The following is a 22,567-nucleotide window of genomic DNA, read 5'->3' as shown; positions in this document are numbered from 1 at the left end:
TTTAATAAAAAGGTCCATAATATTTCTAATGTCAAAGAAAATTATGAGTTGTCCTTAAACCAAAGATGGAGGCGAGTGTGATGTTTGCAGAATGATTCCAAAGATGGATGGCCACTTACTGATAATTTAACTGAACGTCTCCGTTCCTCAAATAAACAAATCGTTCCCAGTAGCGTAGTTCTCTACAATCGGTACTATTGAGTATCGAGAGTTTGACATTTAAAATGTACTGCCACAATAGTTCCTACGGAGCTCGGTAGAGGCGCTATACAGATTTCTCCTGTAAAATTTCGCAATAGCTAGCCGGTTATCGGTAGCCGATAGTACTAGAGAATCGAGCTACGATGGTTGTTAATTAAGAGAACAGCCGTTAAGTCATGTCAAAGGTTTAACAACTTCCATATTAGGTTGGCCACTAACAATACGACAAAGGTAAAAAAGTTAAATCACGTTTACTAGAATATTTCTAAGATTCTGTTTTTGTTTTTGACCGAAAAACAGCTTACTGTCGACGGCTATAAAACCTCATTTTTAAACTCTATAAGAATTTTAAAACACAATTCCCAATTCTCACAGATGCCAACTATATCTCACATTTATATATTCCGCTCCAATAACGCAAAAGGCAATTACTTGACATCAATTGAATGACGCAAACTCTTAAAGGTTGTTAAAAACATTCACTTCAATGAGAACTCGTTGTCAAACATATTGAAACGGAACTCTTTGTGAGAAGAAAATCATTTAAAAGGTGAAAATCGTGGCTGTTTTTCCTTGAATAATAAAATAATTATTATTAGCACATAGATATTTTTTTAAAACATAGGAAATTTATGGGTAACTTTTGAAAAATAGGAGGAAAAAATTGTATAACGTGACTAAAATTCATGCCGAGACGTGATGTAAGGTGTCCTTTTAAAAACCATTCAATTACTTTTATGCAGTTAAAAACAATTGTATCAGTCAATAAATCTAGATTTGTCGAAAGCTCTAATTTTCACCATAAAATAGTTCTCGCAGAATACGCTAGGAGCTTATTCATAAACACACTGTAAACCTATTTTAGTTAAAAAGCTACTATAATGTGTTTTCTCTCTTTTATTTTGCTAAGGAGTGAAAGAAACAAAACACTTTATAAGCCTTTCATAACTTCATATATTTTTATGAATAAGAGGGTTAGTCTTCAGGCTAACCGGAGTTTGGTAACGTGACTCGGATTAACATAGTTAATTGTGAAACATGGGTGTATTTCATACACCTCTGTCTGTGCTGCTAATCAAAAGTAGATTATAGCGCATTGGTTTAGGTCACCACGCCGCTACCATTGCGTCGGGAGGTCGTGGGTTCGATTCCCACACGGAGCAACTATTTGTGAGATCCACAAATAATTATTTCGGGTCTGGTTGTACTTTGTGTCCGCTGTTCGCATGTTTGTAATAATCTCCGCGACACAAGAGCAATTCTTAGTGCGGGAGTTGTCTTTTTTAATAGAATAAAGATGCCAGAACTAAACACGGAAAGGAACAAATAGAAAAAAATAAGAAAAAAACAATCTTTTAATGTGTGTAATTAAGATATAAGAACCTAAGAAACTATTCTTTCGAAATCTTCACCAATCTAAACTAATATTATAAAGCTGAAGAGTTTGTTTGTTTGAACGCGATAATCTTAAGAACTACCGGTCCGATTTGAAAAATTCTTTCAGTGTAGGTATATATCATCAAGTTACGACCAATAGGACCAGTAAAAATTGTTACAAAAACTGGGAAAATTTTGACCCATGCTCTCTTATGTGACGCAAGCGAAGTTGCACGAGTCAGCTAGTTTTAAACATACTCTTTCTTTGCCTACAGGTCCAACTTCCCCCCTCCCCTCCCCTTCATCAGAGAAACCGGAACACAACGAGCTGACGGTCACTTTCCCTCCCCTAGAAGACTTGTACAGCAACACGCCGGAGAAACACTTCGGTACTGAGAACAACACTGTTGTGACGTCACAAACTGGCTCTACGGCGCTCCTGCCGTGTGTTATCAGGAATATTGGAGATGGCATTGTAAGTATCAATTTTATTGTTGGTTTACTAGCTTGTGTCTTTGTCCGCGTGAAAAGTATCGTGTGCTAATCCAATTAACAAACTACCACTGTACCGAGTTACATCCAAATCCTTCTAGTAGATTTTTCATCCATCTTCACAAACATTTGCAGTTATAACGTAAATAGCATTTAGTTTACTAATCTTTGTTAATAATGGAATCTGAGGTAAATTTAGCGGTAGTTTATCTATTCAGTAGCGTTTAAATTCATATAGAAACGCCAATGAATATATAAACTTACCATTTATACCTACTTTTTATGCTTTACTACCTAAATCTACATAGAAGCAAACTTGAAATATAAATATAAAAAATAATATAAATTCAAGTATTCAGTGCCTCGATTCTCTACTACGAGTACTGTCTAGAGACTAAAGACAACCGAACTGTCATCGAGAAATTTTGTATGAAAATCTGATCAGCGCCTCTGACGGGTGTCGTAGGAAACATTTTGGCAGTACATTCTAAATGACAAAATTCGATAGCTAGCCGGTTGTCGGTAGTCGATAATGGTAGAGAATCGAGGTACTGTACTCTTATCTCTCACGTGCCTGATATGTTACCGTTTATACATACAATATTAAATCGGTCACCTACCGTTTGTACAACATTTCTCGGAAATTCTAATCACTTTTGAATAAAATTTTAACGAAATTAAAGTAACATTAAATCTAAATTAATACTACCTTTGTAACATAATGTAATTCTGAAAATGTCCAGTCCGTATGACATTTGTCCGAAATTCATTTGCGTAATTTATGTCCGCCACTCTCTGTTACCACGTAATTTATGTGTGTTCCATGAAATTCTAGTTCACTTAAAACTTGCCAAGTCCAATATTTAAAGTTTGGAACTTATAATAATAGTCTTTGAAAGTATAGAGTGGTTTTATTTTATCTAGTAGAGAATCGGTTCATAAAGTATTATTCTTTTGAAAATAAATCTCAGACGATGCTTCGAATTTGTTACAAATCATAGGTTGAAAGATTTATGTAAGTAACCATTCGTACAGAATAAATAATAACACTTGACTACTTCTGTGGTAATAAAATCTTATTTCTTATTTTTAAAAAGACAACTCCCGCACTAAGAATTGCTCTTGTGTCGCGGGGACTTTTACAAACATACAAACAACGGACACAAAGCACAACCAGACCCAAAAAAATTCTTTGTGGATCGCACAAATAATTGGCCATAGTTAAACGGAAAGGATCCAACCCACACTACGGCCGAAAATGATTACACTTATACCAAAACACTCCTTGAAGTTAAAATTTTAATTCAAACCCACCATGAAGTTATAGTCCTGAGTTAGTCCCCAAAGTTAAAGTGGAGAATCAATGACGGAATACGATCTGAACTTAAAAGTTAAATATCTCGAAACTACGTCTGTGTGGGTTGGATCGTTTCCGTTTAACTATGGCCAATTGATCCGTGCGGGAATCGAACCCACGACCTTCCGACGCAGTGGTATCGGCGTGGCGACCTACTGCGCCACAGAGGCATTATTGGTAGTTGGTAAAGTATAAATTAAATATAAGATCATGATGTCGCGTCTCCGGTTCGATTCAAATCAAAACCAGGGAAAATTGCTATTGGATTTTTCTATTAACAAGCCAAATTGCAGTAACATGTCCGATGTATGGAAATAGTCTCGCCCCCTCTTACATGGGACTAATATTGTTAATGACGGACCGTGGGTGTATTTCTTATACTTCTGTTAACACTTTAAGGTCTATAAAGAGCATGATATCATTAAAAATAAAGGTGCAGAAAAACACGGTAATTTTGGAATTTTCAAAAAACTATTTTTCATTTCCTTCCCTCTGGAGGTTTCGCTAAAAATATTAGCCGAGGCCGCATCTCTTTTAATTAGAGTTCCAGGTTCGTATCTCGCGTCACTAATTCCGGGTCTAAATCGTTGGAACGTGAGCAAATCATGAAAGCCACTCATATTTCTGTCGCAGTTGCGTGAAGGGAGAAATTCAAGTCCCCTGTCGTGACGTCAGATAAAGGAGTATACACATTTTATATATTACTGTAACATTTAAATTGAGAAGATATCAATAACTTTCGCGTTTCCTATTGGTTTTTTTCTGTTCCTCGTTTATTATATGAACCCAATATTTTCGGAAGAGCAATCGTTAAGTTATGCTCGTACAAATATGTAATGATTGTAGGAACTTACACTAATGAGCTGACTCAAGTGATTCTGAGGCGTAACTCGAAATAAACGTTTAGCAAGAAATAAGGTATCGTTAACCTAATTCTCAGCGCCCTTAAAAATCATTCAGCAATTCAGTTTTATGTGTACAAAATTCGATAGTATAAAAACATTAAAGACCAAACCTTCACGTTTAAAATATTTTAACACAAACCAAAATCATCACCCAAACATACTGTTTTGTACAAAAACGAATTAAGTAGATTCGCTGGTGACTTTTCTTCGTGCTTTGCTCGGTTCGCCAAACAATGCCAAGTTCACATGACAATGTGTAAGCACCTTATGAGTTATACGAAGCCTGGCATTACCAAATGATATTTTTATGAGAGCACTCCCAAATTAATCTGGGTTTATTCGTTTAGTTTTATTTTGATGCGAGGGGATTCAAAGGATTAAATTATACTGCCTCCCAAATTGAAAGTAATTTCATGTTGGAATTAAACTTTCAAAGTTTACGTGCTTTTTATTGATAAGATAAAAGTTTTATTTGAATATACCAAATTAAGATTAGTTAAAGAGTCTGTTAGCATATTTTGTTTTCGAAAACCTACGTATAAAATATGTTCATTGATTTTTAACTCAGTCTATAAATTTATATATTAATGCTTTTCTAAAACTAACTAATTTAAAACTAAGTGTCACTTACATACATACATACATACCACGCCTATTTCTACAGGGGCAGGCAGAGACCAAAGAACCCCACGAAGTACAATCCTTACAAACTCCAATTTTTCATTGACATTCATAAATCTTGTCACATTTTTTTTCTTATTACACCTTCTTTGACAAAAATATCGGCGTTTTTTAAATTAAGTTTCTGTAATAATTATTCCTCGTTGGGAGGAGACCCTTGCCCTGCACTGGAACAGTAATGGGTAAAAAAAAAATAATTCAAAACCTATCAAAAGGTAACACTATTTTCATATACATTTGATAGTATTTAAACATACTAGTATCTCCGGCCTCATTAGTAAAATTTACGTAACAAACTAACTTCGAAATCTAGGTCTTATTTACTTAAATTCAGTGCCTATCTAGACTTGCTAACAAACAAGCTTGTCAGTAAATACATCTTATGCTTCAATGTAGGGAGAAGTAAGTTTTAGTGTTTGTTTAACGATGTATATTCGGGCAATACTACTGTAAGTCTTTGAAACTATATTTTGTATAATAAAATATTGTAAAGCTGAAGAGTTTGTTTGTTTGAACTAATGGTCCGATTTGGAAAATTATTTTAGTGTTATATAGCCCATTTATCGAGGAAAGTTATAGGCTATATAACATCACGCTACGGTCATTAGGAGCGGAGTAGCAAAAATGTTACAAAAACGGGAAAAAATATTGACCCATTCTCTTAGGTGAGCGAAGCTGCGCGGGTCAGCTTTGTATAAAATTGACCGTAAATGAATCTTATTTTAACAGTCTATATTTGCGTGTCTAAAAAGTTGCAACAGCAAATGTATTGTTTTCATACATGTGTATCATTTGTCTTTCAGTTATTTCAAGTGTTTCACACCTTGTCAAAATTCCATCTAGGATATGCTAGATTAGAAATGGTGAATCTGGCCCATACACATTTTATTTTTGGCTGGTTTTCAAGTGAGCGAAAAATTGGATTGTAATAAAGACATTATAGACTTCATCCGCGTGTAGTTTGTGACAGAATTTGCATACAAACTTATATCCCCTATTTTTTCCTCTTGACGATAGAATTAATCAAAATCCATTCTTAGCGGATGCCTGTGTCATAACATCTACCTGCATGCCAAATTTCAGCCCGACCCGTCCAGTGGTTCTGGGCTATGCGTTGATAGATCACTATATCAGTCAGTCACCATTACTTTACATATATTTATAGATTGGTAACATACAAAACAGAGAACTTGAAAAAAACATTACTGTAGTGTCACTACACGAGTGTGTGTGTCAATGTATAATTACAACAAACATTCGCATCTCACGATATCAAAGCTAAAGTTTCACATTGTTATTCTTAACGAGATAAACATCAAGTATAATGGCTAAGTACATAACTAAGTTAGTTTCACTCCGTTTATGTTCTGCGTTGTTAATTTTTACAACTTTCTTGTTAGTACTTTCAAGATCTTTTGTTGTGTTGAGATAAATCTGTGTAAGTATATACTTTGCCTAGTAAAACTGCCTCTTTTGTTCTTGATGTAAGTGTAAAAGACTATTTATCACGGGGTCTTAAATCCGATTAGGTCTAGATATACATATAACTATAATATATGTTATTACTAATATTATAAATGCGAAAGTTTGTGAGTATGTATGTATGTAAGGATGTGTGTTACTCTTTCACGCAAATACTACTTAATCGATTACGATGAAATTTGGTATGTAGGTAGCTGAAGACCAAGAATAACAGATAGGCTACTTTTTATTCCGGAGTTCCGGAGGAATCGGGTTTTACACGGGAAGGGTTTCCACGCGGACGAAGTTGCGGGCGGCCTCTAGTCTAATAAATAAAAGCCTACCTATTATTTTACCTAAAACTAGCCCTAAAACAAAATACATATAATTAACATAGCACTACTAAACCTATCAACAATACAACGTAATAATTTTCACTACAATAATTTCCTACGGATCGGCCTGGACACTTAGTAACAATTTCCCGAGTAACTAACCTTACTCGGTTTTACGAGGGCATAAAACACTCCGGCCGTTCCCCGCTTCTTGTAATCAAAATGTCAAAATTATAAGGATTTACAATCTCAAGTTTGTTAAATACGAAGTAGAATTTACTTGTGTAATATCGAGTGTGGGGAAATTCGATGTAAATTGTTGATAATTCTTAATTAAACATGTATGTATTTACAATAAACACAAATTATTTTATGACATTTTTCATTTTTAATTTAGAGAGGTAAAATTCTTAGGTAAATCCCCAACACACACTTAGCCTTTTGTAATAATAGTTTGTTAAAAAATTATAGTAATTTATATTAAATTGTAAATTATAAGGATATTCAACTACAAGTTTGTTAATTACGAACTAGAATTTACTTGTGGAATATCGAGTTTGAGGAAGTTCGATGGTGTCGCATCGAGTTAACGATTAAACGTCAAATTTGCAACACTTTTTGATGAACTATTTAAGTACACTTATATTTTTTATCACCATTAGAGAGTCCAATCCTCAAGTATTTGGCCAACGTGATGGACTCAAGGCCCCTCCTTTCCCTCGTTCGGGAGAGGACCCTTACTCAGCATTATGAAAGTAATGTATTACAAAAAAATCTTAGTATTTTAGTCAAAATTATAAGGATTTACAATCACAAGTTTGTTAAATACGAACTTAAATTTACTTGTGTAATATCGAGTGTGGGGAAGTTAAATACTTACGTAAATTGTTGATAACTTATATATATATACAGGGTGTAAACGACAGCCTACCGAAAACGAAAAAAAATGACTTTAGACACGATTCTGGTGCTTATGGCGTTGAAAATTTTCATCGGTTTTTTCTTGATTTTTCCGATTTTTTATGCGTTTTTTTTTATTTTTTTTGGTATTATTTCGTTAATACTACACAATGCAACATGAATATGAAAAAAAATCCGCCATATTACTGTTTTTCACAAAAAACAGCAATGGATTAAAACAACGTATAAATTTGCTATCAGCTGTTCGGCCAACGACACCGCGCCGGCGGCGGCCGCGACGGTCGACGTCACGCCGCGTACCTACGCGCGCCACACAGATACGATTACACACACAGCCGTCAGCCTCACACTCACTAGTATGCAGCGTTACTGAGTATTTGTTCTATGTTAAAAATGAAAATGACATAATTATCCCGCTCTCCGATAAAAAATACATTCATAAGATTTAAAATGTGTGATATCTTATTATTACACGTACAAATACATACAGAACGACAAAAAATCCTATTGATATTCTTTAGCGCTATAAAAATCTCTAATAAACAATTTAACATGTATTGTCGCTTTGTTCCATTTGTTCTTGCAAAATTCTATTCGATATTTACACGCTCATTCATACTTCATACAAGCGCGGTGCGACTCCAAAAGTAGATGGCCGTAGTGACGCGTGACGCCGCGACCGCGCGTGGATGTTACATACATGGGATGCGACAAAATGGATGCTAAGTAATTCTCCGGGGATTATGAATTATGATAAGTTAGTTTCTCTGATAAGAATATTAATGGATATTGATTGTTATCATTGTTATGTACCTACATTTTTTATGGTTTTATTAAATAAACGTTTCGTGTTTATTTTATTTACTTTAAGCTGATTTTATGTTATAAATATCAAAGTTTTTTAAACTTACATCAATAATGTTTGTAATGTTATTTGGTATTTGAATAAAACTACAATGCAACCAGTAACAACTGTGACAAGTAAAAATAGTAATGCCACATCAATATTTTATTGAATCTAATCTCTCGCTGGGATCCTAACTCGTCGCTCGTCACCAAATCGGCGGCGCGCGGGCGGACGGCGCGGAGGGAGCGGGTGGCGCGGGCGAGGGGCGGCGCGAGTGAGCGGAGAGGCGCCCGCGCCGGCAGCTCTCTTTGATCGATAGTTCGAGCAATTCGCTCGCGGAAGACGGAAGCTCTTCACCTGTGTCGTTCGTTATGTCCTATTCGTCGTGTCGTGTGTGAACTGCTGTTTATTATTACTTGTTATTGTTCCGGTTTTGAGTTGTTAGTGTTTTTATTGTTATTATTTTTGTTGTTATTGTTTTCAAAGTGCAGTTGTGTTCGTAAATAGGAAGAAATGTTGATGTGTTATGTATGGTGAAGCACGTGGAAGTGCACGGCGTGCTCTGCACCTGTACGTCCGGATCCAAAGGTACTCAAACTCTCGCCATACACCAGGTATTTGCGTGTTGATAGACATTGATAACAATTTGTTTTAGCACTTCCTTATTATTGGTTACGTTTTGCTATTATTGTTTGATTTCACGTAAGCCAAGTAGGTACCTACCTACTTACAATTTTACTATGAGCTATTGTAACATACGGGCCTACTTACGATACCATAAACGATACATAAGATTGTTATCTAATGATAGCGTTGCATACTAGTGAGCGCATAGACGTGGTGGTACGCGTATGTACCTACGACGCGTCGCGACATGTCGTCGCTCAGCGCGCCGCCTCCGCGCCGCCAGAAATCTCGTAGGCATGCGCGGAGATACATCGCGTTGTTCACTATACATTGAACGCTCAAAAATGACTAACTCGGGAACCAATCATTTCCGAGAAATATCGTTGGAGTAAATTTCGCGCATACAGTGTCACAAACTTACCAGTAAAGTTTTCGGTTAGCTGTCATTTACACCCTGTATATATAAATGAATTGCTGTTCGTTAGTCCCGCTAAAACTCGTGAACAGCTGGACCGATTTGGCTTGAATTTTGGTCTTGAATTATTTGTGGAAGTCCAGAGAAGGTGTAAAAGGTGAATAAATTTGAAAATGCGCGGTATTAAATAAAAACAAGAAAGCGTGAGCGCGGGACAGCTAGTTGATAATAAATTTGAATGAAAATAAGCGTTGGCGTCTTAAAACTTTAATTACTGACATCCCTGAAATGTTTTTTTACCTCTATTGAATCAGGGTGGCTATCACGTATCTCAGTTGACAACCATTTGAAAGCCACTATGCTGTCCATTGCTTTCTCCCTTAGAATATAGTGATTAATACTTTACGTCAAAGCAGCAATGTACTGAATAATGAACATAGATTTGGCGTATACTAGCTGTCAACTGAGATACGTGATAAGCCCACTGATACCCCATTACATAAGCCCCGATCGAGTATACCTTGTCAAAATTACACGGGTCAACGGTCAAACAAACATCTTTACTAATATTATAATTTACTAATATTATAAAGCTGAAGAGTTTGTTTGTTTGTTTGAACGCGCTAATTTCAGGATCTACTGGTCCGATTTGAAAAATTCTTTCAGTGTTAGATAGCCCATTTATCGAGGAAGATTATACGCTATATAACATCACGCTAGGGCTTTGGGAGCGGAGTAGCAACGAAAAATATTACAAAAACGGCGAAAATTAAGACCCATTTTCTCTTATGTGACGCAAGCGAAGTTGCGCGGGTCATCTAGTCTTACATAAGAACTCGTAATAATATCAAATTAATTTGTTATGAAGACCTTTGAGACATACATTCTTATAACTACCATTATCAGGGATTTATTTCTAAATGGTCGTTTGTAACGTTAATTAGTTCTGCGTATAGTACTTTTCGTAATTTCTGGGGTAATTAAGTGATATTGCTTTAGATAAGTTGGCTGGACTTCCGAATTAAGACTGTTTGATGGGGTCGTTGAAAGATCTTGATTGAGATTAAAAATGTCGTGCCAAATAGAGGAAGATAATATTTTCGGAAGTAATTTTAAGTTAATAAAAGTAACAAAATGTAATAAACCTAGGAGATTTTGATAGTTATACTGGATTGTTATTTTAAGAAATCTTCATTAATAGGTGAAATTTTAATATGAAATTTATTTTTAGGTCATAACAACGGGCTCTTTTATCTTATCGTTCATTTAGAAGTTTGATAATACAATATTTGATAGTAATTTTGTATTGATAGTTTCAAAGAAAAACAGCTTTGACTAAACAGCATAATTTAAGCCCTTAGTTCTAACCCCGAAATCTCAAACGATGAACAAAAATCCAAATAACGGATGCATTTCAATATTTTTATGCAATTCTACCCAAAGACTGTTGTATATATCAGTCGTAAGATTCATTTCGATATTTTGTGCAAAATTTCCAAAAAACCATGTATTGAATATGACAATATCTGTCATAACTATAGTTCACAACATACCGGATCACAATTGACCAGAACAATTCCGAGTGATTGACCATCATGGCGGCTGTAACTGACGTTCGACGCGTCGACGCTGCGGTTACGTCACCGCAACCTTGTGCCAATGTAGTTGAACTGAAGACTGTAGTTACATTTAGTGGAGTTTTGTAGTTCGGCCAATTTGCAACTAGTATTTACTATGAGTGGTTATCGAGAAACTTTGCACGGAAAACTGATCAGCAACTCGATTCTCTACTACTATCGGCTACCGACAACCGCTTTGTCATCGAGAAATTTTGTATTAAAATCTGATCAGCACCTCTGACGGGCGTAGTGAGAACTATTTTGGTAGTACAATCTAAATGTCAAATTTCAAGAGTTTGATATTTAAATGTACTGGCTGGCGCTTCTTTATGCTTGAAATTTTTGATAGTTACAACAGTACGATACTAGCGAATGTGAGAAATTGTTAACTATGACAACATCTTTTACGTAATGACAAATTATCAGCCTATCTCAATTATTCATAGAACATTTCTTAACAAATAAATTGAAATGTTAAAACGCTCAATACAATTCTAAAATTATAAAGACTAATTAATAAAGAATAACTAAACCGTAACGTATTATTTAAATAAAAGTTTTTCAAAAAGAGCAAATGACGTTGTTCTTTCAATTCTATTTCGGTATACCAAAGACTTTTTAAGGCAAGCGATAAAAAGTTGTTAATTATTTTTCTGTAAAGCGAGTAATGCCTGCTCTTTTTATAAAGTCACCTTGATCTTAATTAGTCCCAATTATTTGTAAGAAGCTCAATTAGCGCGTACATTTAAAACTTCTGTTGGAGACAGAAAATGTATTTTTTATTTTCACTTTTGTTTTAGATACGTTTGATGAAGATATATTTATTACAGACTAGGTTTTGACCGTGATTTCGTTTTTGTGATAGATTTCTTGAAGTAAAAAGTATCCATATAAGTATAGATTCGGAAGGAGACCCTTGCCTAGTGGGTTACAATTTGGTAGAAATAGCGATCCTTTGTGTTAGTCCTGGTTATAAACTATCAGTGTGCTAATTTCATTAACAACTATTTAGCAGTTGTAGTTGAACGGGAACAACCATACGTACATACATACTATATCGTACAATCATCACAAACTTTCTCATTTTTTATTTTCGTAGGATTACAGACTTATAATTAAAACAAAGCTTTAGCCACAGGCATTTTGGAAATTAACTCAAATATTGTTATTTTATTTTAGTGGATTAACAAGCGGTGTCAACTGAGTTTAAACATTCAACTCCCACGTGCCTAGTTTGAAGCGTCTAGGTTTCAAAACCACGACTATTTGAGTCCTATTAAAACCTGGGAAATATACTAAAATGTGAATTGTGAATTTATTTTTTGCTGGTATTATTGATTTCTTCTGTAGTATGGTTAGTAGTGTATCTGTTACTGTAAAAGCCCGAACGGTGGTAAATCCTAAGATTTTCCGGTATAACCTAAGATTTACCAACTCGCAATGGTAAAAGTCCGAACAATTCTTTTATTTCGAACTTTTACCTATATTCACTTGATGACATCTAGATGTCGCCGGAGCCCCGCTTCGCGGGGCTCCTCCTTCTGGGTGGTTAAAAAAAAATAACCACGAAGGCTAAGGTGGGAGCTTCGCTTCGCTCGCTCCCACCTTAGCCTTCTGACCTAACCTACCCATGTCGCTATGCCCAAAACTCCTTCTTTATAACTATGTCACAGTATATAATTATACCGTGAAATAGTTATAAACATAGTTATGAAGGAGGATTTTTTTATATATCGTAACATAGTTTTAAAACTCTGGCTAGTTCGGACTTTTACCATTGAAAGTTGGTAAATCTTAGGTTTTACCAGAAAATCTTAGGATTTACCACAGTTCGGGCTTTAACAGTAACATATCAACTGATCATGAGGCCTATGATTCCCGAGTCAAACAGAGTACAGTTGGGCTTTTCTATATATTTCAAAATATTTCTCAATGCTAGTTCGTAGTTTCATAACAAGCCCGGTAAATAGCAAGAGGCTCGCCCCCTATTACATGGGATTAACATTGTTAATGATGAAATGTATTTTATACATCTCTTACACTTTCTGCTATAACAGAGTAGAAGGTGCGACTTAATGTATGCATGTATGAATGTATGTATGAATGTATGTATGAATGTATGTATGAATGTATGAATGTATGAATGTATGTATGAATGTATGTATGTATGAATGTATGGAAATGAAAGAATGAGTCCCCGTGTATTTCTAGAAGCAGAACTCGACAAAATACGTCGTATCTCATTTCTAAGTGTATTCAAGACGTGTCAAAAGTGCATTATGTAGTTGCATACGTGACGAAGTAAGGCGGGTCTCTGTAACAAATTCCCCAGGGATAGAGAGCAAGGACTGTATGTGAGATGCAAAATTGGGAATAATAAAACCCCTGGAAGGTATTCATATTCCTAGCTTGTTAAGTAAAGGATAGGGTTTTAACAATATTATAGTGAAATAGTTTCTTTGGTAGCGTTTATAAAAGGTTTTTGATGTTTTCTCGTCGGAAGATGAATTAAAATTAGTGTTACAATATCTTAGTATCAAAAATACAAAATCTTTATCAGTATACTTAATACAGTACTCATCTTTTATTACATACTCTGTTAAACAATACCCATGAACGCAACTGGCTGTGGGCGCTCAATATCAAGAATAAATCCCCAGTATTTCTAAAAGCAGAACTCGACAAAATACGTCGTATCTCATTTCTAAGTGTATTCACGACATGTCAAAAGTGCATTATGTAGTTGCATACGTGACGAAGTAAGGCGGGTCTCTGTAACAAATTCCCAAGGGATAGCGAGTAAGGACTGTACGCGAAATGCAGAATTGGGAATAAAAAAACCATTGTAGAAGTATATTTCTAGCTTGTTAAGTAAAGGATAGGTCTGCTTTTAAACTATGTTATTCTGAAAGAGTTCTTTTGGCGTCGTCTATAAAATGTTTTTGCAATTTTTTTCGTCGGAAGATGAATTAAAAAACCCAAAATTTGTGTTACAATTTCTTAATATCAAAAATACAAAATCTACATCAGTAAAATAGTATGCACCTTTTTTTAAACTACTCTGTTAAACGACGTATAAAAAAATATTTTGAAAATTTTAGTTGCAGTTAAATTGTATCTAGGCAATTTACTTGTTAAGGCAAATCAATTGGCTAATTTGATAAACAGTTATTATAATAAGTAAATCAATAGTGATGTAACAAAATTATAATATAATTCGTAAAACTTTAGAGCAGTTTTATTCAACTATTTTCCTCTTATCATCCAGTATTCGCCTCCTAGACAAGTGGCTGAAAATTTGGCTTCGGCCGTGTATGATACCAGAGTTTGGTAACCAGTATCATACGAAGAAAAAATGATCGTTGTAGGATACTGGTATCCAAGTAAGAGGGATTTTTCGTTTTATGTAACCCAGTATCAGCTCAGGAAAATATCAAATAATTACATGTGAATAATTAACATCTCCTCGTATGCAACTGATGATGTCATGTGCATTGATATATTTTCGCGTTGCATGTAGTCCAAAATGAGTAAAGAAATTGAATTTATCACTACGAAGAGAGGAGGAAGAGCACTATTGAGTGATGGTCGCAAGTACCGCAGGAAAAAACCTTACTCAAACGAATCTACCTTTTGGCTTTGCTACAATATTAATTATAGATGTACAGTGAGTGTTACTCTAAATGTTAAAAATGAAGTCGTAAAAATCAAAACTCATGAACTATTTCCTTGTATGTTTTCAATAAAGCGAGAGTTTACAACAAGCGTCGGTACATAATGCGACCCGATGGCTTTTACTCGGATGAAAGATAATATAACCAGAAGTGGATAATGACATAATGACAACATATTTTCTGCGAATAAAAATAATTAGAATTTGATTTTGAATAACCAGATAGGGTTCTCATCTCAGTATTGAGTTGGGAAACTACCCTTTTGCTTATCACAGTTTTGCCGAGTTGGTTCCATAGGCAGAATGTTATATTACTTACTGGATACTGGTTACCAAACATAATAAAGGGTATCAGAAAAATAATAAATCCTATTACTTGGATACCAGTATCCTACAACGATCATTTTTTCTTCGTATGATACTGGTTACCAAACTCTGGTATCATACACGGCCGAAGGGGAAAATTTGAACAAGGTTTTGACGTAATTTGTGCATTAGAAAAACAACGCACTTGTTCTATTGGTAAAGGAAAACATCGTGATGAAACTTTTTAAGCCTGCAAGTTATTTAAAACAGTTCTGGAAGGTATGCTAAGCCCCGACTTCATCTAGTCCAGCGTGGTGAACTCGAGAATTTATTGAATACTTCAGAAATACGGTTAAAACAGCTGTATTTTACAACATGTAAAATATAATCCTCCACGATTTATTGTCAAGTACTTTTTGTTCCAGTTCCCGTTGCGATATTGTGTAACTGTTAGTTATACAATGCGCGCTAAACTGCTAAATGAATGCACACAATAGTTAGCAACCCGGCAATAGTTGTTGTAACTCAGTTAACTCTCGCAATTTTCACTGTTTTGTGTATCGTTTAATGAATTTACCTTTATCGTTTGAATGAACACTTTATTTGAATTTGTTTGTTATACTTTATTGCTTTGATTAACAAGGATGTCATGAGTTTTAGTGGTAAGTTGGGTTAAGCAACCATTGGCGCGGTCATTCCATAGATGGGTGACGGCGTAGTGGTATTTGAACTGGGCGTCTTTGTGCTTCGGAGAATGCGTTAAAAGTCAGCCCCAGTTGTTGTCAGTTAAGATAACAGCCGTTAAGCTAAGTAAAATGCCTTTCAGACGGCTTGAACAACTTTGACTAGGTTGACCAGTTGACCACTAACCATACGAAGAAAAAGGTATTGGTTTACTTTAATGGTTTATTTTAATTTTCACTTCAGTTAAAGTTTGGTATATACCAAAATCATCATTGCCGATCTTAATCAATAAATATAAACAAGCACCTCATAATCAATATCTATCATTAAAAACTACCAAAAGTAACCTACAAAATACAATATCTCTCCTTCAAATATACTCAAATTATCACACATGCATGCATGCATCACGAGCATAAGCTTGCACGTACAAATTGCATTTTGCATCGCATTTTGTCGACGGCTAACGACGTCATATATTGCACTTCCTGTTCAGAGCCGCACTCTCACTTGTTATAGCGATCCAAGTAGCGTTAGAAAAGGATAGCGATATTATCAAATCTGATTTTTATAGAAATATTTTAAGTGAAAATCCATGGGTTATGAATTCTAAATTATAACACACGGAACAAATATGAATCTAAAACTTAACATTGAGATAGCCGGGATTCTTTTTTTATTCCGTTTCATGTCAGAGTAGTAGTAGTCGTTATGTTGGATCTCTCACGGTAGTACTTATTTGGTTGATTTATCGCATAAGTGATTAAACACACATTATTTAAAAATCTGGATATATAATTATCGTCATGCCGAATTTCATTGAAATTGGATCAAAAGTTGAATCGTGATAGCTTTCTGGTCCCAACCAGAAAAACCCAATAGGACTTTATTCGACACGGGGATCGAAACCAAAACCTTGTAATTGACATTTGCATATCTATACTTATATTATAAAGCTGAAAAGTTTGTTTGAACGCGCTAATCTCAGGAACTACTGGTCCGATTTGAATTTTTTTTTTGTGTCGAATAGAGCATTTATCGAGGAAGGCTATAAGGCTATATAACATCACGCATAGCTACGACTAACAGGAGCAGAGTACCAGTAAAAAATGTTACAAAAACGGGGAAAATTTTGACTCATTCTCTCTTATTTGACGCAAGCGGAGTTGCGCGGGTCATACATATGAACAGTTCTTGAGACCTCTGAGTTTAGTGCTTAATACAGTGTATAGTGCTATCTCTTTCTCACGGTAGAAATTGAACTGCTACATCATTTCCAAATCCGGCACCTCTAGGTTGTAAACAAGTAACTACTTAGTACAATATTAGCTGCCGTAAACACGTTATATGTTATAGTTCTGTTCTAAAAGGAATGTTAGCACGTTTCTCTGCGTTTTGAGAATTTTAGTTAGAATAGTGTTTTGCAGAGAGCTTTTAGAGAAAATAATAATGTTGGTTAGTGTAATCTACAGGGAAGTAGTGCAGTTTTTGTTAGTAATATGAAGGTTATTGTTAGTCTTGAAAGGATAGAATTTGGTTTTGTGATATATTTACTAACATGTTTCTGGACCTGCGGTTGTGGATGTCGTTCAACCCTTGATAGTCTCACTGCTGGATAAGGGTTCTCTCAAATGAGAAGAAGTTGAAGTCCTGATTTTATTTAAAAAAAAATAATGATCTTGGACTATAAATTATATTTGGCCTGTCCCACTGTTAGGCAAAAGAAGGAGGGTTTATATCTTAAGTTCGCCGTTCGGGTTCGAAAACTTTGCATTATTTGAAGAACTGTGTTAAAGAACTCTTAAGTACGCAAGGTTGCATCAGATGTTATCTTTTACCATTAGAGCAAGTCATAATTATTTCTCATTGTGTATACACATAACTTTGAAAAATTTTTTTGACGTGCAGAATGTTTTTCTTTACCGTTAAAACAAGCGATAATTATTTTTAACACACATAACTTCGAAAAGTAATTAGTGTGCAGTCTAGGGCTCGAACCATCAAAGGCTTATGTGAAGTGAATGCTTAGACGACTAAGCTATGACGGCAAAATATGGCTATGACTACGAAATACTAAACATCAATTAAACGTTCACCCATTCATCCTTTCACTAAAACCGGACTAATTAGCTACAAGTATATCTATGACGCGTTAATTACACTAATGAGGGCTAACGATCACTTAATGAGATGTTAATGTCCACATACGTCACAGTTACATGAATGTTGCAGTTCAAATATATGCGTTATTACATGTCTGGGATAGAAATAGACGCAAAGCTTTTTATGCCTAATTTAAAATATGAAACTTTATTTTTTTTAACCTGTGATTGTCCCACTCCTGGGCAAGAGTCTCCCGAACGAAAGAGGGGTTAGGCCTTGAGTCCATCATGCTGGTCAAGTGCGGGTTGAGGACTTGATTAATAAATTCGTTTTTTTCTACTCTGGTTACGCACCTTCTTGATGAAAATAGTTGCATATGCTTCTTTTCACAGTACTCTTTGCCTGAAAAGTTCCGCTACCGATATAAAATAAAATAAAATAAATAAAAATAAATCTAAATTGGCCTTTTGATGAAAAAACCCTCTTACTTGAAATTTCAAACGCGTTCTTAACAATATTGATGCTGGTAATTCCAAATGTCGGTTTTACGTGTTTCTATTCCATAAGATTTTCTCTGTAAATGGTCATCTGTCCAGTTAAACACAGGATATTTTTTAAAAACAATCATTGTTATTTTATAATTATTTCTTTTGTTTCAGGTATCATGGATAAGAAGAAAAGACTACCACTTATTAACAGTCGGCCTAACGACATACAGTTCAGATCAGCGATTTCAAGCCATACATTTACAACATTCAGAGGTAAGCACTACACGAAGATGTTCGTGTATTAAAATAGCAAAGAAAAAACTTCTAAACCCAATAATCATACAAAAAAAAAGTTCTTGAAATTTTTCTTTTAACTAACTATATACCAAATTTTAAACAAATAATATCATCGTAGTATATTTCCATATCGCTGTCTTCGGGTAACGTGTCTAGAAGACTGGCAGCATCATTTAAAAGCAGATTTATTTATCTTATTGTAAAAGAGATTAAAGAAAATTTACTCTTATATGCAATGTTATCGAGCTCAGAATAGTAAAGCGTTTGTTATTACCAAAAATTATACAAAATAACCTTAAAATAATAACAACTCAAAGGCCATGACACCTTTTTGTTCCTCTTTAAGGACGTTTACAATCTAAAAACTACAGCATTTTTCACTTGAAAAACCTACGCTTTTATCAAATAAAATCAATGACAAAACCATAACTTTCTTAAATGAAACAGCACTAACATTCCCATAGCAAATCAATCTTCACATCCCAAGACTTTGTAATCTAGAACTCAAACACTCAGCACTCAAGATACGAGATCAAACTCAATTTCAATTAACCCTTCAATGCAGTGTTTATCTCTAACTAATGACTTATATTGTACTACAATCTGAACGATATAACTCATATTGTTAATAGCTTTGTCGTTAAGATTTGATGTTTATGTCTTAATTTGTTGTGATGAAATTACTGGAGATAAGAGTTTTAGAAATTACATTGAGTACTGACGTATCTAATTTCGAATTCAATAAAAAAACGACAAAGTAGCGCCTTTTTAAGGATTGATGTAAGTTTGCAAGCTATCGAGAATTTTTTTATAAATTAGCGCCTCTAACGGACGTCGTAGGAACAATTTGGACAGTACATTTTAAATGTCAAACTTTCGATACTCGACAGTACCGACTGTAGAGAATCGCGCTACTGAAGGCGGATAGTACTTAGGTGATTTAGGACCCTAGTTGGGAAAATTAAATATCTACGTATAGATTTCATATAAACCCACATAAAAATCATGTTTTTTAAATAGAAATCTTAGCAGTCAGATGTTGTGTCTAATTAAGTAACAAACAAAAACTAAATTTTCGGGCTTTAAAACTACTTTTTTTGTGTATGTCAGTTACATTCAGTAGTTTATTTAACATGACCGACCGGAGACCCTGATCACTATAAAATGTTGACTTCGTCCTTTTCACATATTATTTTTCCCTTCAAAAGTATTTGGCAATCCTTTTTCTAAAACAATATTTCACACTTTTACAACACTTAACACAATATTGTCAATCAATCTTGAACAACATCACTTACATTAGGGCCTCAAACTGTTGTAGCCTCAAAGTTGTAACATCGGTCAAACGTCCAAGTTTGGCTCTGGCAACTTTGGCTAACCGCGTGAACGATCGATGCCCGCTTCCTATACCAATAACGTATTGAATGATGGCCTGACCATATGGGATTGTAGCCAAATTATATTGATTTATGTTTACATTGCATAATAATTCGTATATTTAGCGTAACATTTCTTTATTCGACTAGAACTATAAGATAAATTTCATAAAAAAATAATTGACAGAAGATCAAAATTTACTTTTTTGACACGCGAGCTACCGGGCTATTTTGTTCCGTATCTCCTATAATGTCTCATACAAAATGAAGTAATTATGTATGGGATCATAAAGATAAAGCTGTAACAAAATGACTAAATATCGTCAAACGCTTTTATTTATTTGTTATTATTAGTTTACGTTTCGATTATATAGAAGGGCTACCTAAAGAAATGAAATAAAAATCCAGATCTAATATTATTTTATAGATTCGACAAAATTACATTTTTGATTTCTTAATGCAATATTTTTAACAATATAGAGTTTATATTGTATCACATTGAATATAGTTTTAATATAAATTTCTCAAACTAAAGATTATCATAAAAAAATATTCGCGAATCTAATTTTAATACATAACATTTCTGTACAAACTACATTACCTTACAAATTCGATGATTGACTACAAAAATAACCTATTCTTTTCTTACATACAAAATAGAGAAACAGAAACAATAAAAATGGTTCTTATTCCACAAAAATTTGGTACAAAACCACTCGAGAATTGCGGACTCAAGAAAATGAGCCCAGTATTCGGATTTATTCAATTTCGAATGCCCCCGGGGTAAGACAACGTAACGATTTATACTGCTATATACTTATATGCTTTTTGCGTCGTGCTACCATGATTTACAAGGAAGGAAAACGCTAGCGACAATGTCTACTATTGTAGAATAAAAGATGAATTAAATAGAATACCTTGCAGATCAAACCAATTTAATTAAGAGCTTTGCAATCTTTTAAGAACTACTTACTTTTTAAAGAAACTCAAGTTTATTCAACTTAACCATGCGAAGTTTCCTAAACATACCTTTTTTTTTCTATTACAACCATAAATGGTGTTAATAGTTAACACCAGCCACGCTGGTCGATCTCTGAGGTTAAGCCACGCTTGCCGAGGTTGTTCTGTGGATGGGTGACCATCTCATACATATCGAGTTCCTCCGTGTTTCGGAAGGCACGTTAAATTGCTGTCATTTTCGAAGATAACAGTAGTCAGAAGCTTGAAAGTCTGACAACCAGTCTTACCGAAGGATATCGTGTTATAACCCAGGATTTAGATCACATTTCAGTGGCTCATTCATCGGTTTGTATAATTGAGGATTGCCCTAACATAGCTCGCTCGCATGGGGAATCACTGACACTTCTCTGTCAAAATATCAGGAGCATCAATAAAAATTTTGATGGTTTACTCAGTCTTGTAGAAAGAAGCAACGTATCATGGGATCTCTTGATTCTCACAGAATGCTGGTTACAAAACTCACCTCAATTACCACCAATACCTGGGTACTCTTCCGCTGCAACCAGTAGACTAAGTTCACAGAATGAAGGGGTAGTAGTGTACTACAGTAACAATCTTCAGATCTCTTCCTCTGAACCCCTTGTTCTAGATGCAAACTGCTTAGCTCTTACGATAAATAACGACACGGTAGTGATAGCCATCTATCGCTCCCCTTCGAATCAAAACGTTTCATCGTTTATGACTTCGTTAAATGAGATTCTTGAATCCTACAAATCCTTTAAAAACATTATATTAACGGGTGATATTAATATCGATATCTCAGAAACTAATAACGACTCTCGCTCTTATGATTATCTCAATATGATGGCGTATCACGGAATGTTACCTGCTCACACACTTTACACGAGACTCAATCGCTCCTGTCTTGATCACTTAATATTAAAAACCAAATTACGAGCTTTTTGTTATGTAGCAAATACTTCTATCACCGATCATGACACACTCCTATTTTTTCTCTGTTCTAAACAATTCTCTAACAACTCCTCCTTTAATTACAAAACTATAAAAACCATTAATTTTGAAACTATGGAATCGGACATGATCAATACTGACTTCACCCCTGTGTATAATTACCAGGATGTAAATGAAGCAACAAATTACTTTATTAATACCATAAACACGATTATAACAGCAAACACAGTTTCAAAATCTGTGCCAAACCGTAAGAGGCTTAAAAATCCATGGATGACTCCTGGTTTACTAAAATGCCTGCGCAATAGAGACAACCTACATTTAAAACTTAAAAGCAATCCTAATAATGAAATTCTAAAACTAACATATACAAGGTACAGAAATTATTGCTGTAATTTAATCAAGAACATAAAAATGAACTATAATAAAAACCAAATAAACAAAGCAAAGGGTAATACTAAAAAAGTCTG

The 22,567-nt window shown here is 34.6% G+C and overlaps 1 protein-coding gene across 1 annotated transcript in view; it reads left to right on the top strand.

The window, feature by feature from the left end:
* Nucleotides 1–22,567, top strand: part of LOC142983067 (lachesin-like) — a 124,954-nt gene that overhangs the window by 81,593 nt on the left and 20,794 nt on the right. The window contains exons 3-4 of the mRNA XM_076129885.1: nt 1,854–2,053; nt 18,664–18,765. Coding sequence (XP_075986000.1) covers nt 1,854–2,053; nt 18,664–18,765 — 302 coding nt within the window. The remainder of the gene's footprint in view (nt 1–1,853; nt 2,054–18,663; nt 18,766–22,567) is intronic.

The sequence above is a fragment of the Anticarsia gemmatalis genome, chromosome 23, assembly GCF_050436995.1.
Source record: "Anticarsia gemmatalis isolate Benzon Research Colony breed Stoneville strain chromosome 23, ilAntGemm2 primary, whole genome shotgun sequence".
NCBI lineage: Eukaryota > Metazoa > Arthropoda > Insecta > Lepidoptera > Erebidae > Anticarsia > Anticarsia gemmatalis.
This window is presented reverse-complemented; position numbering and strand designations above follow the sequence as displayed.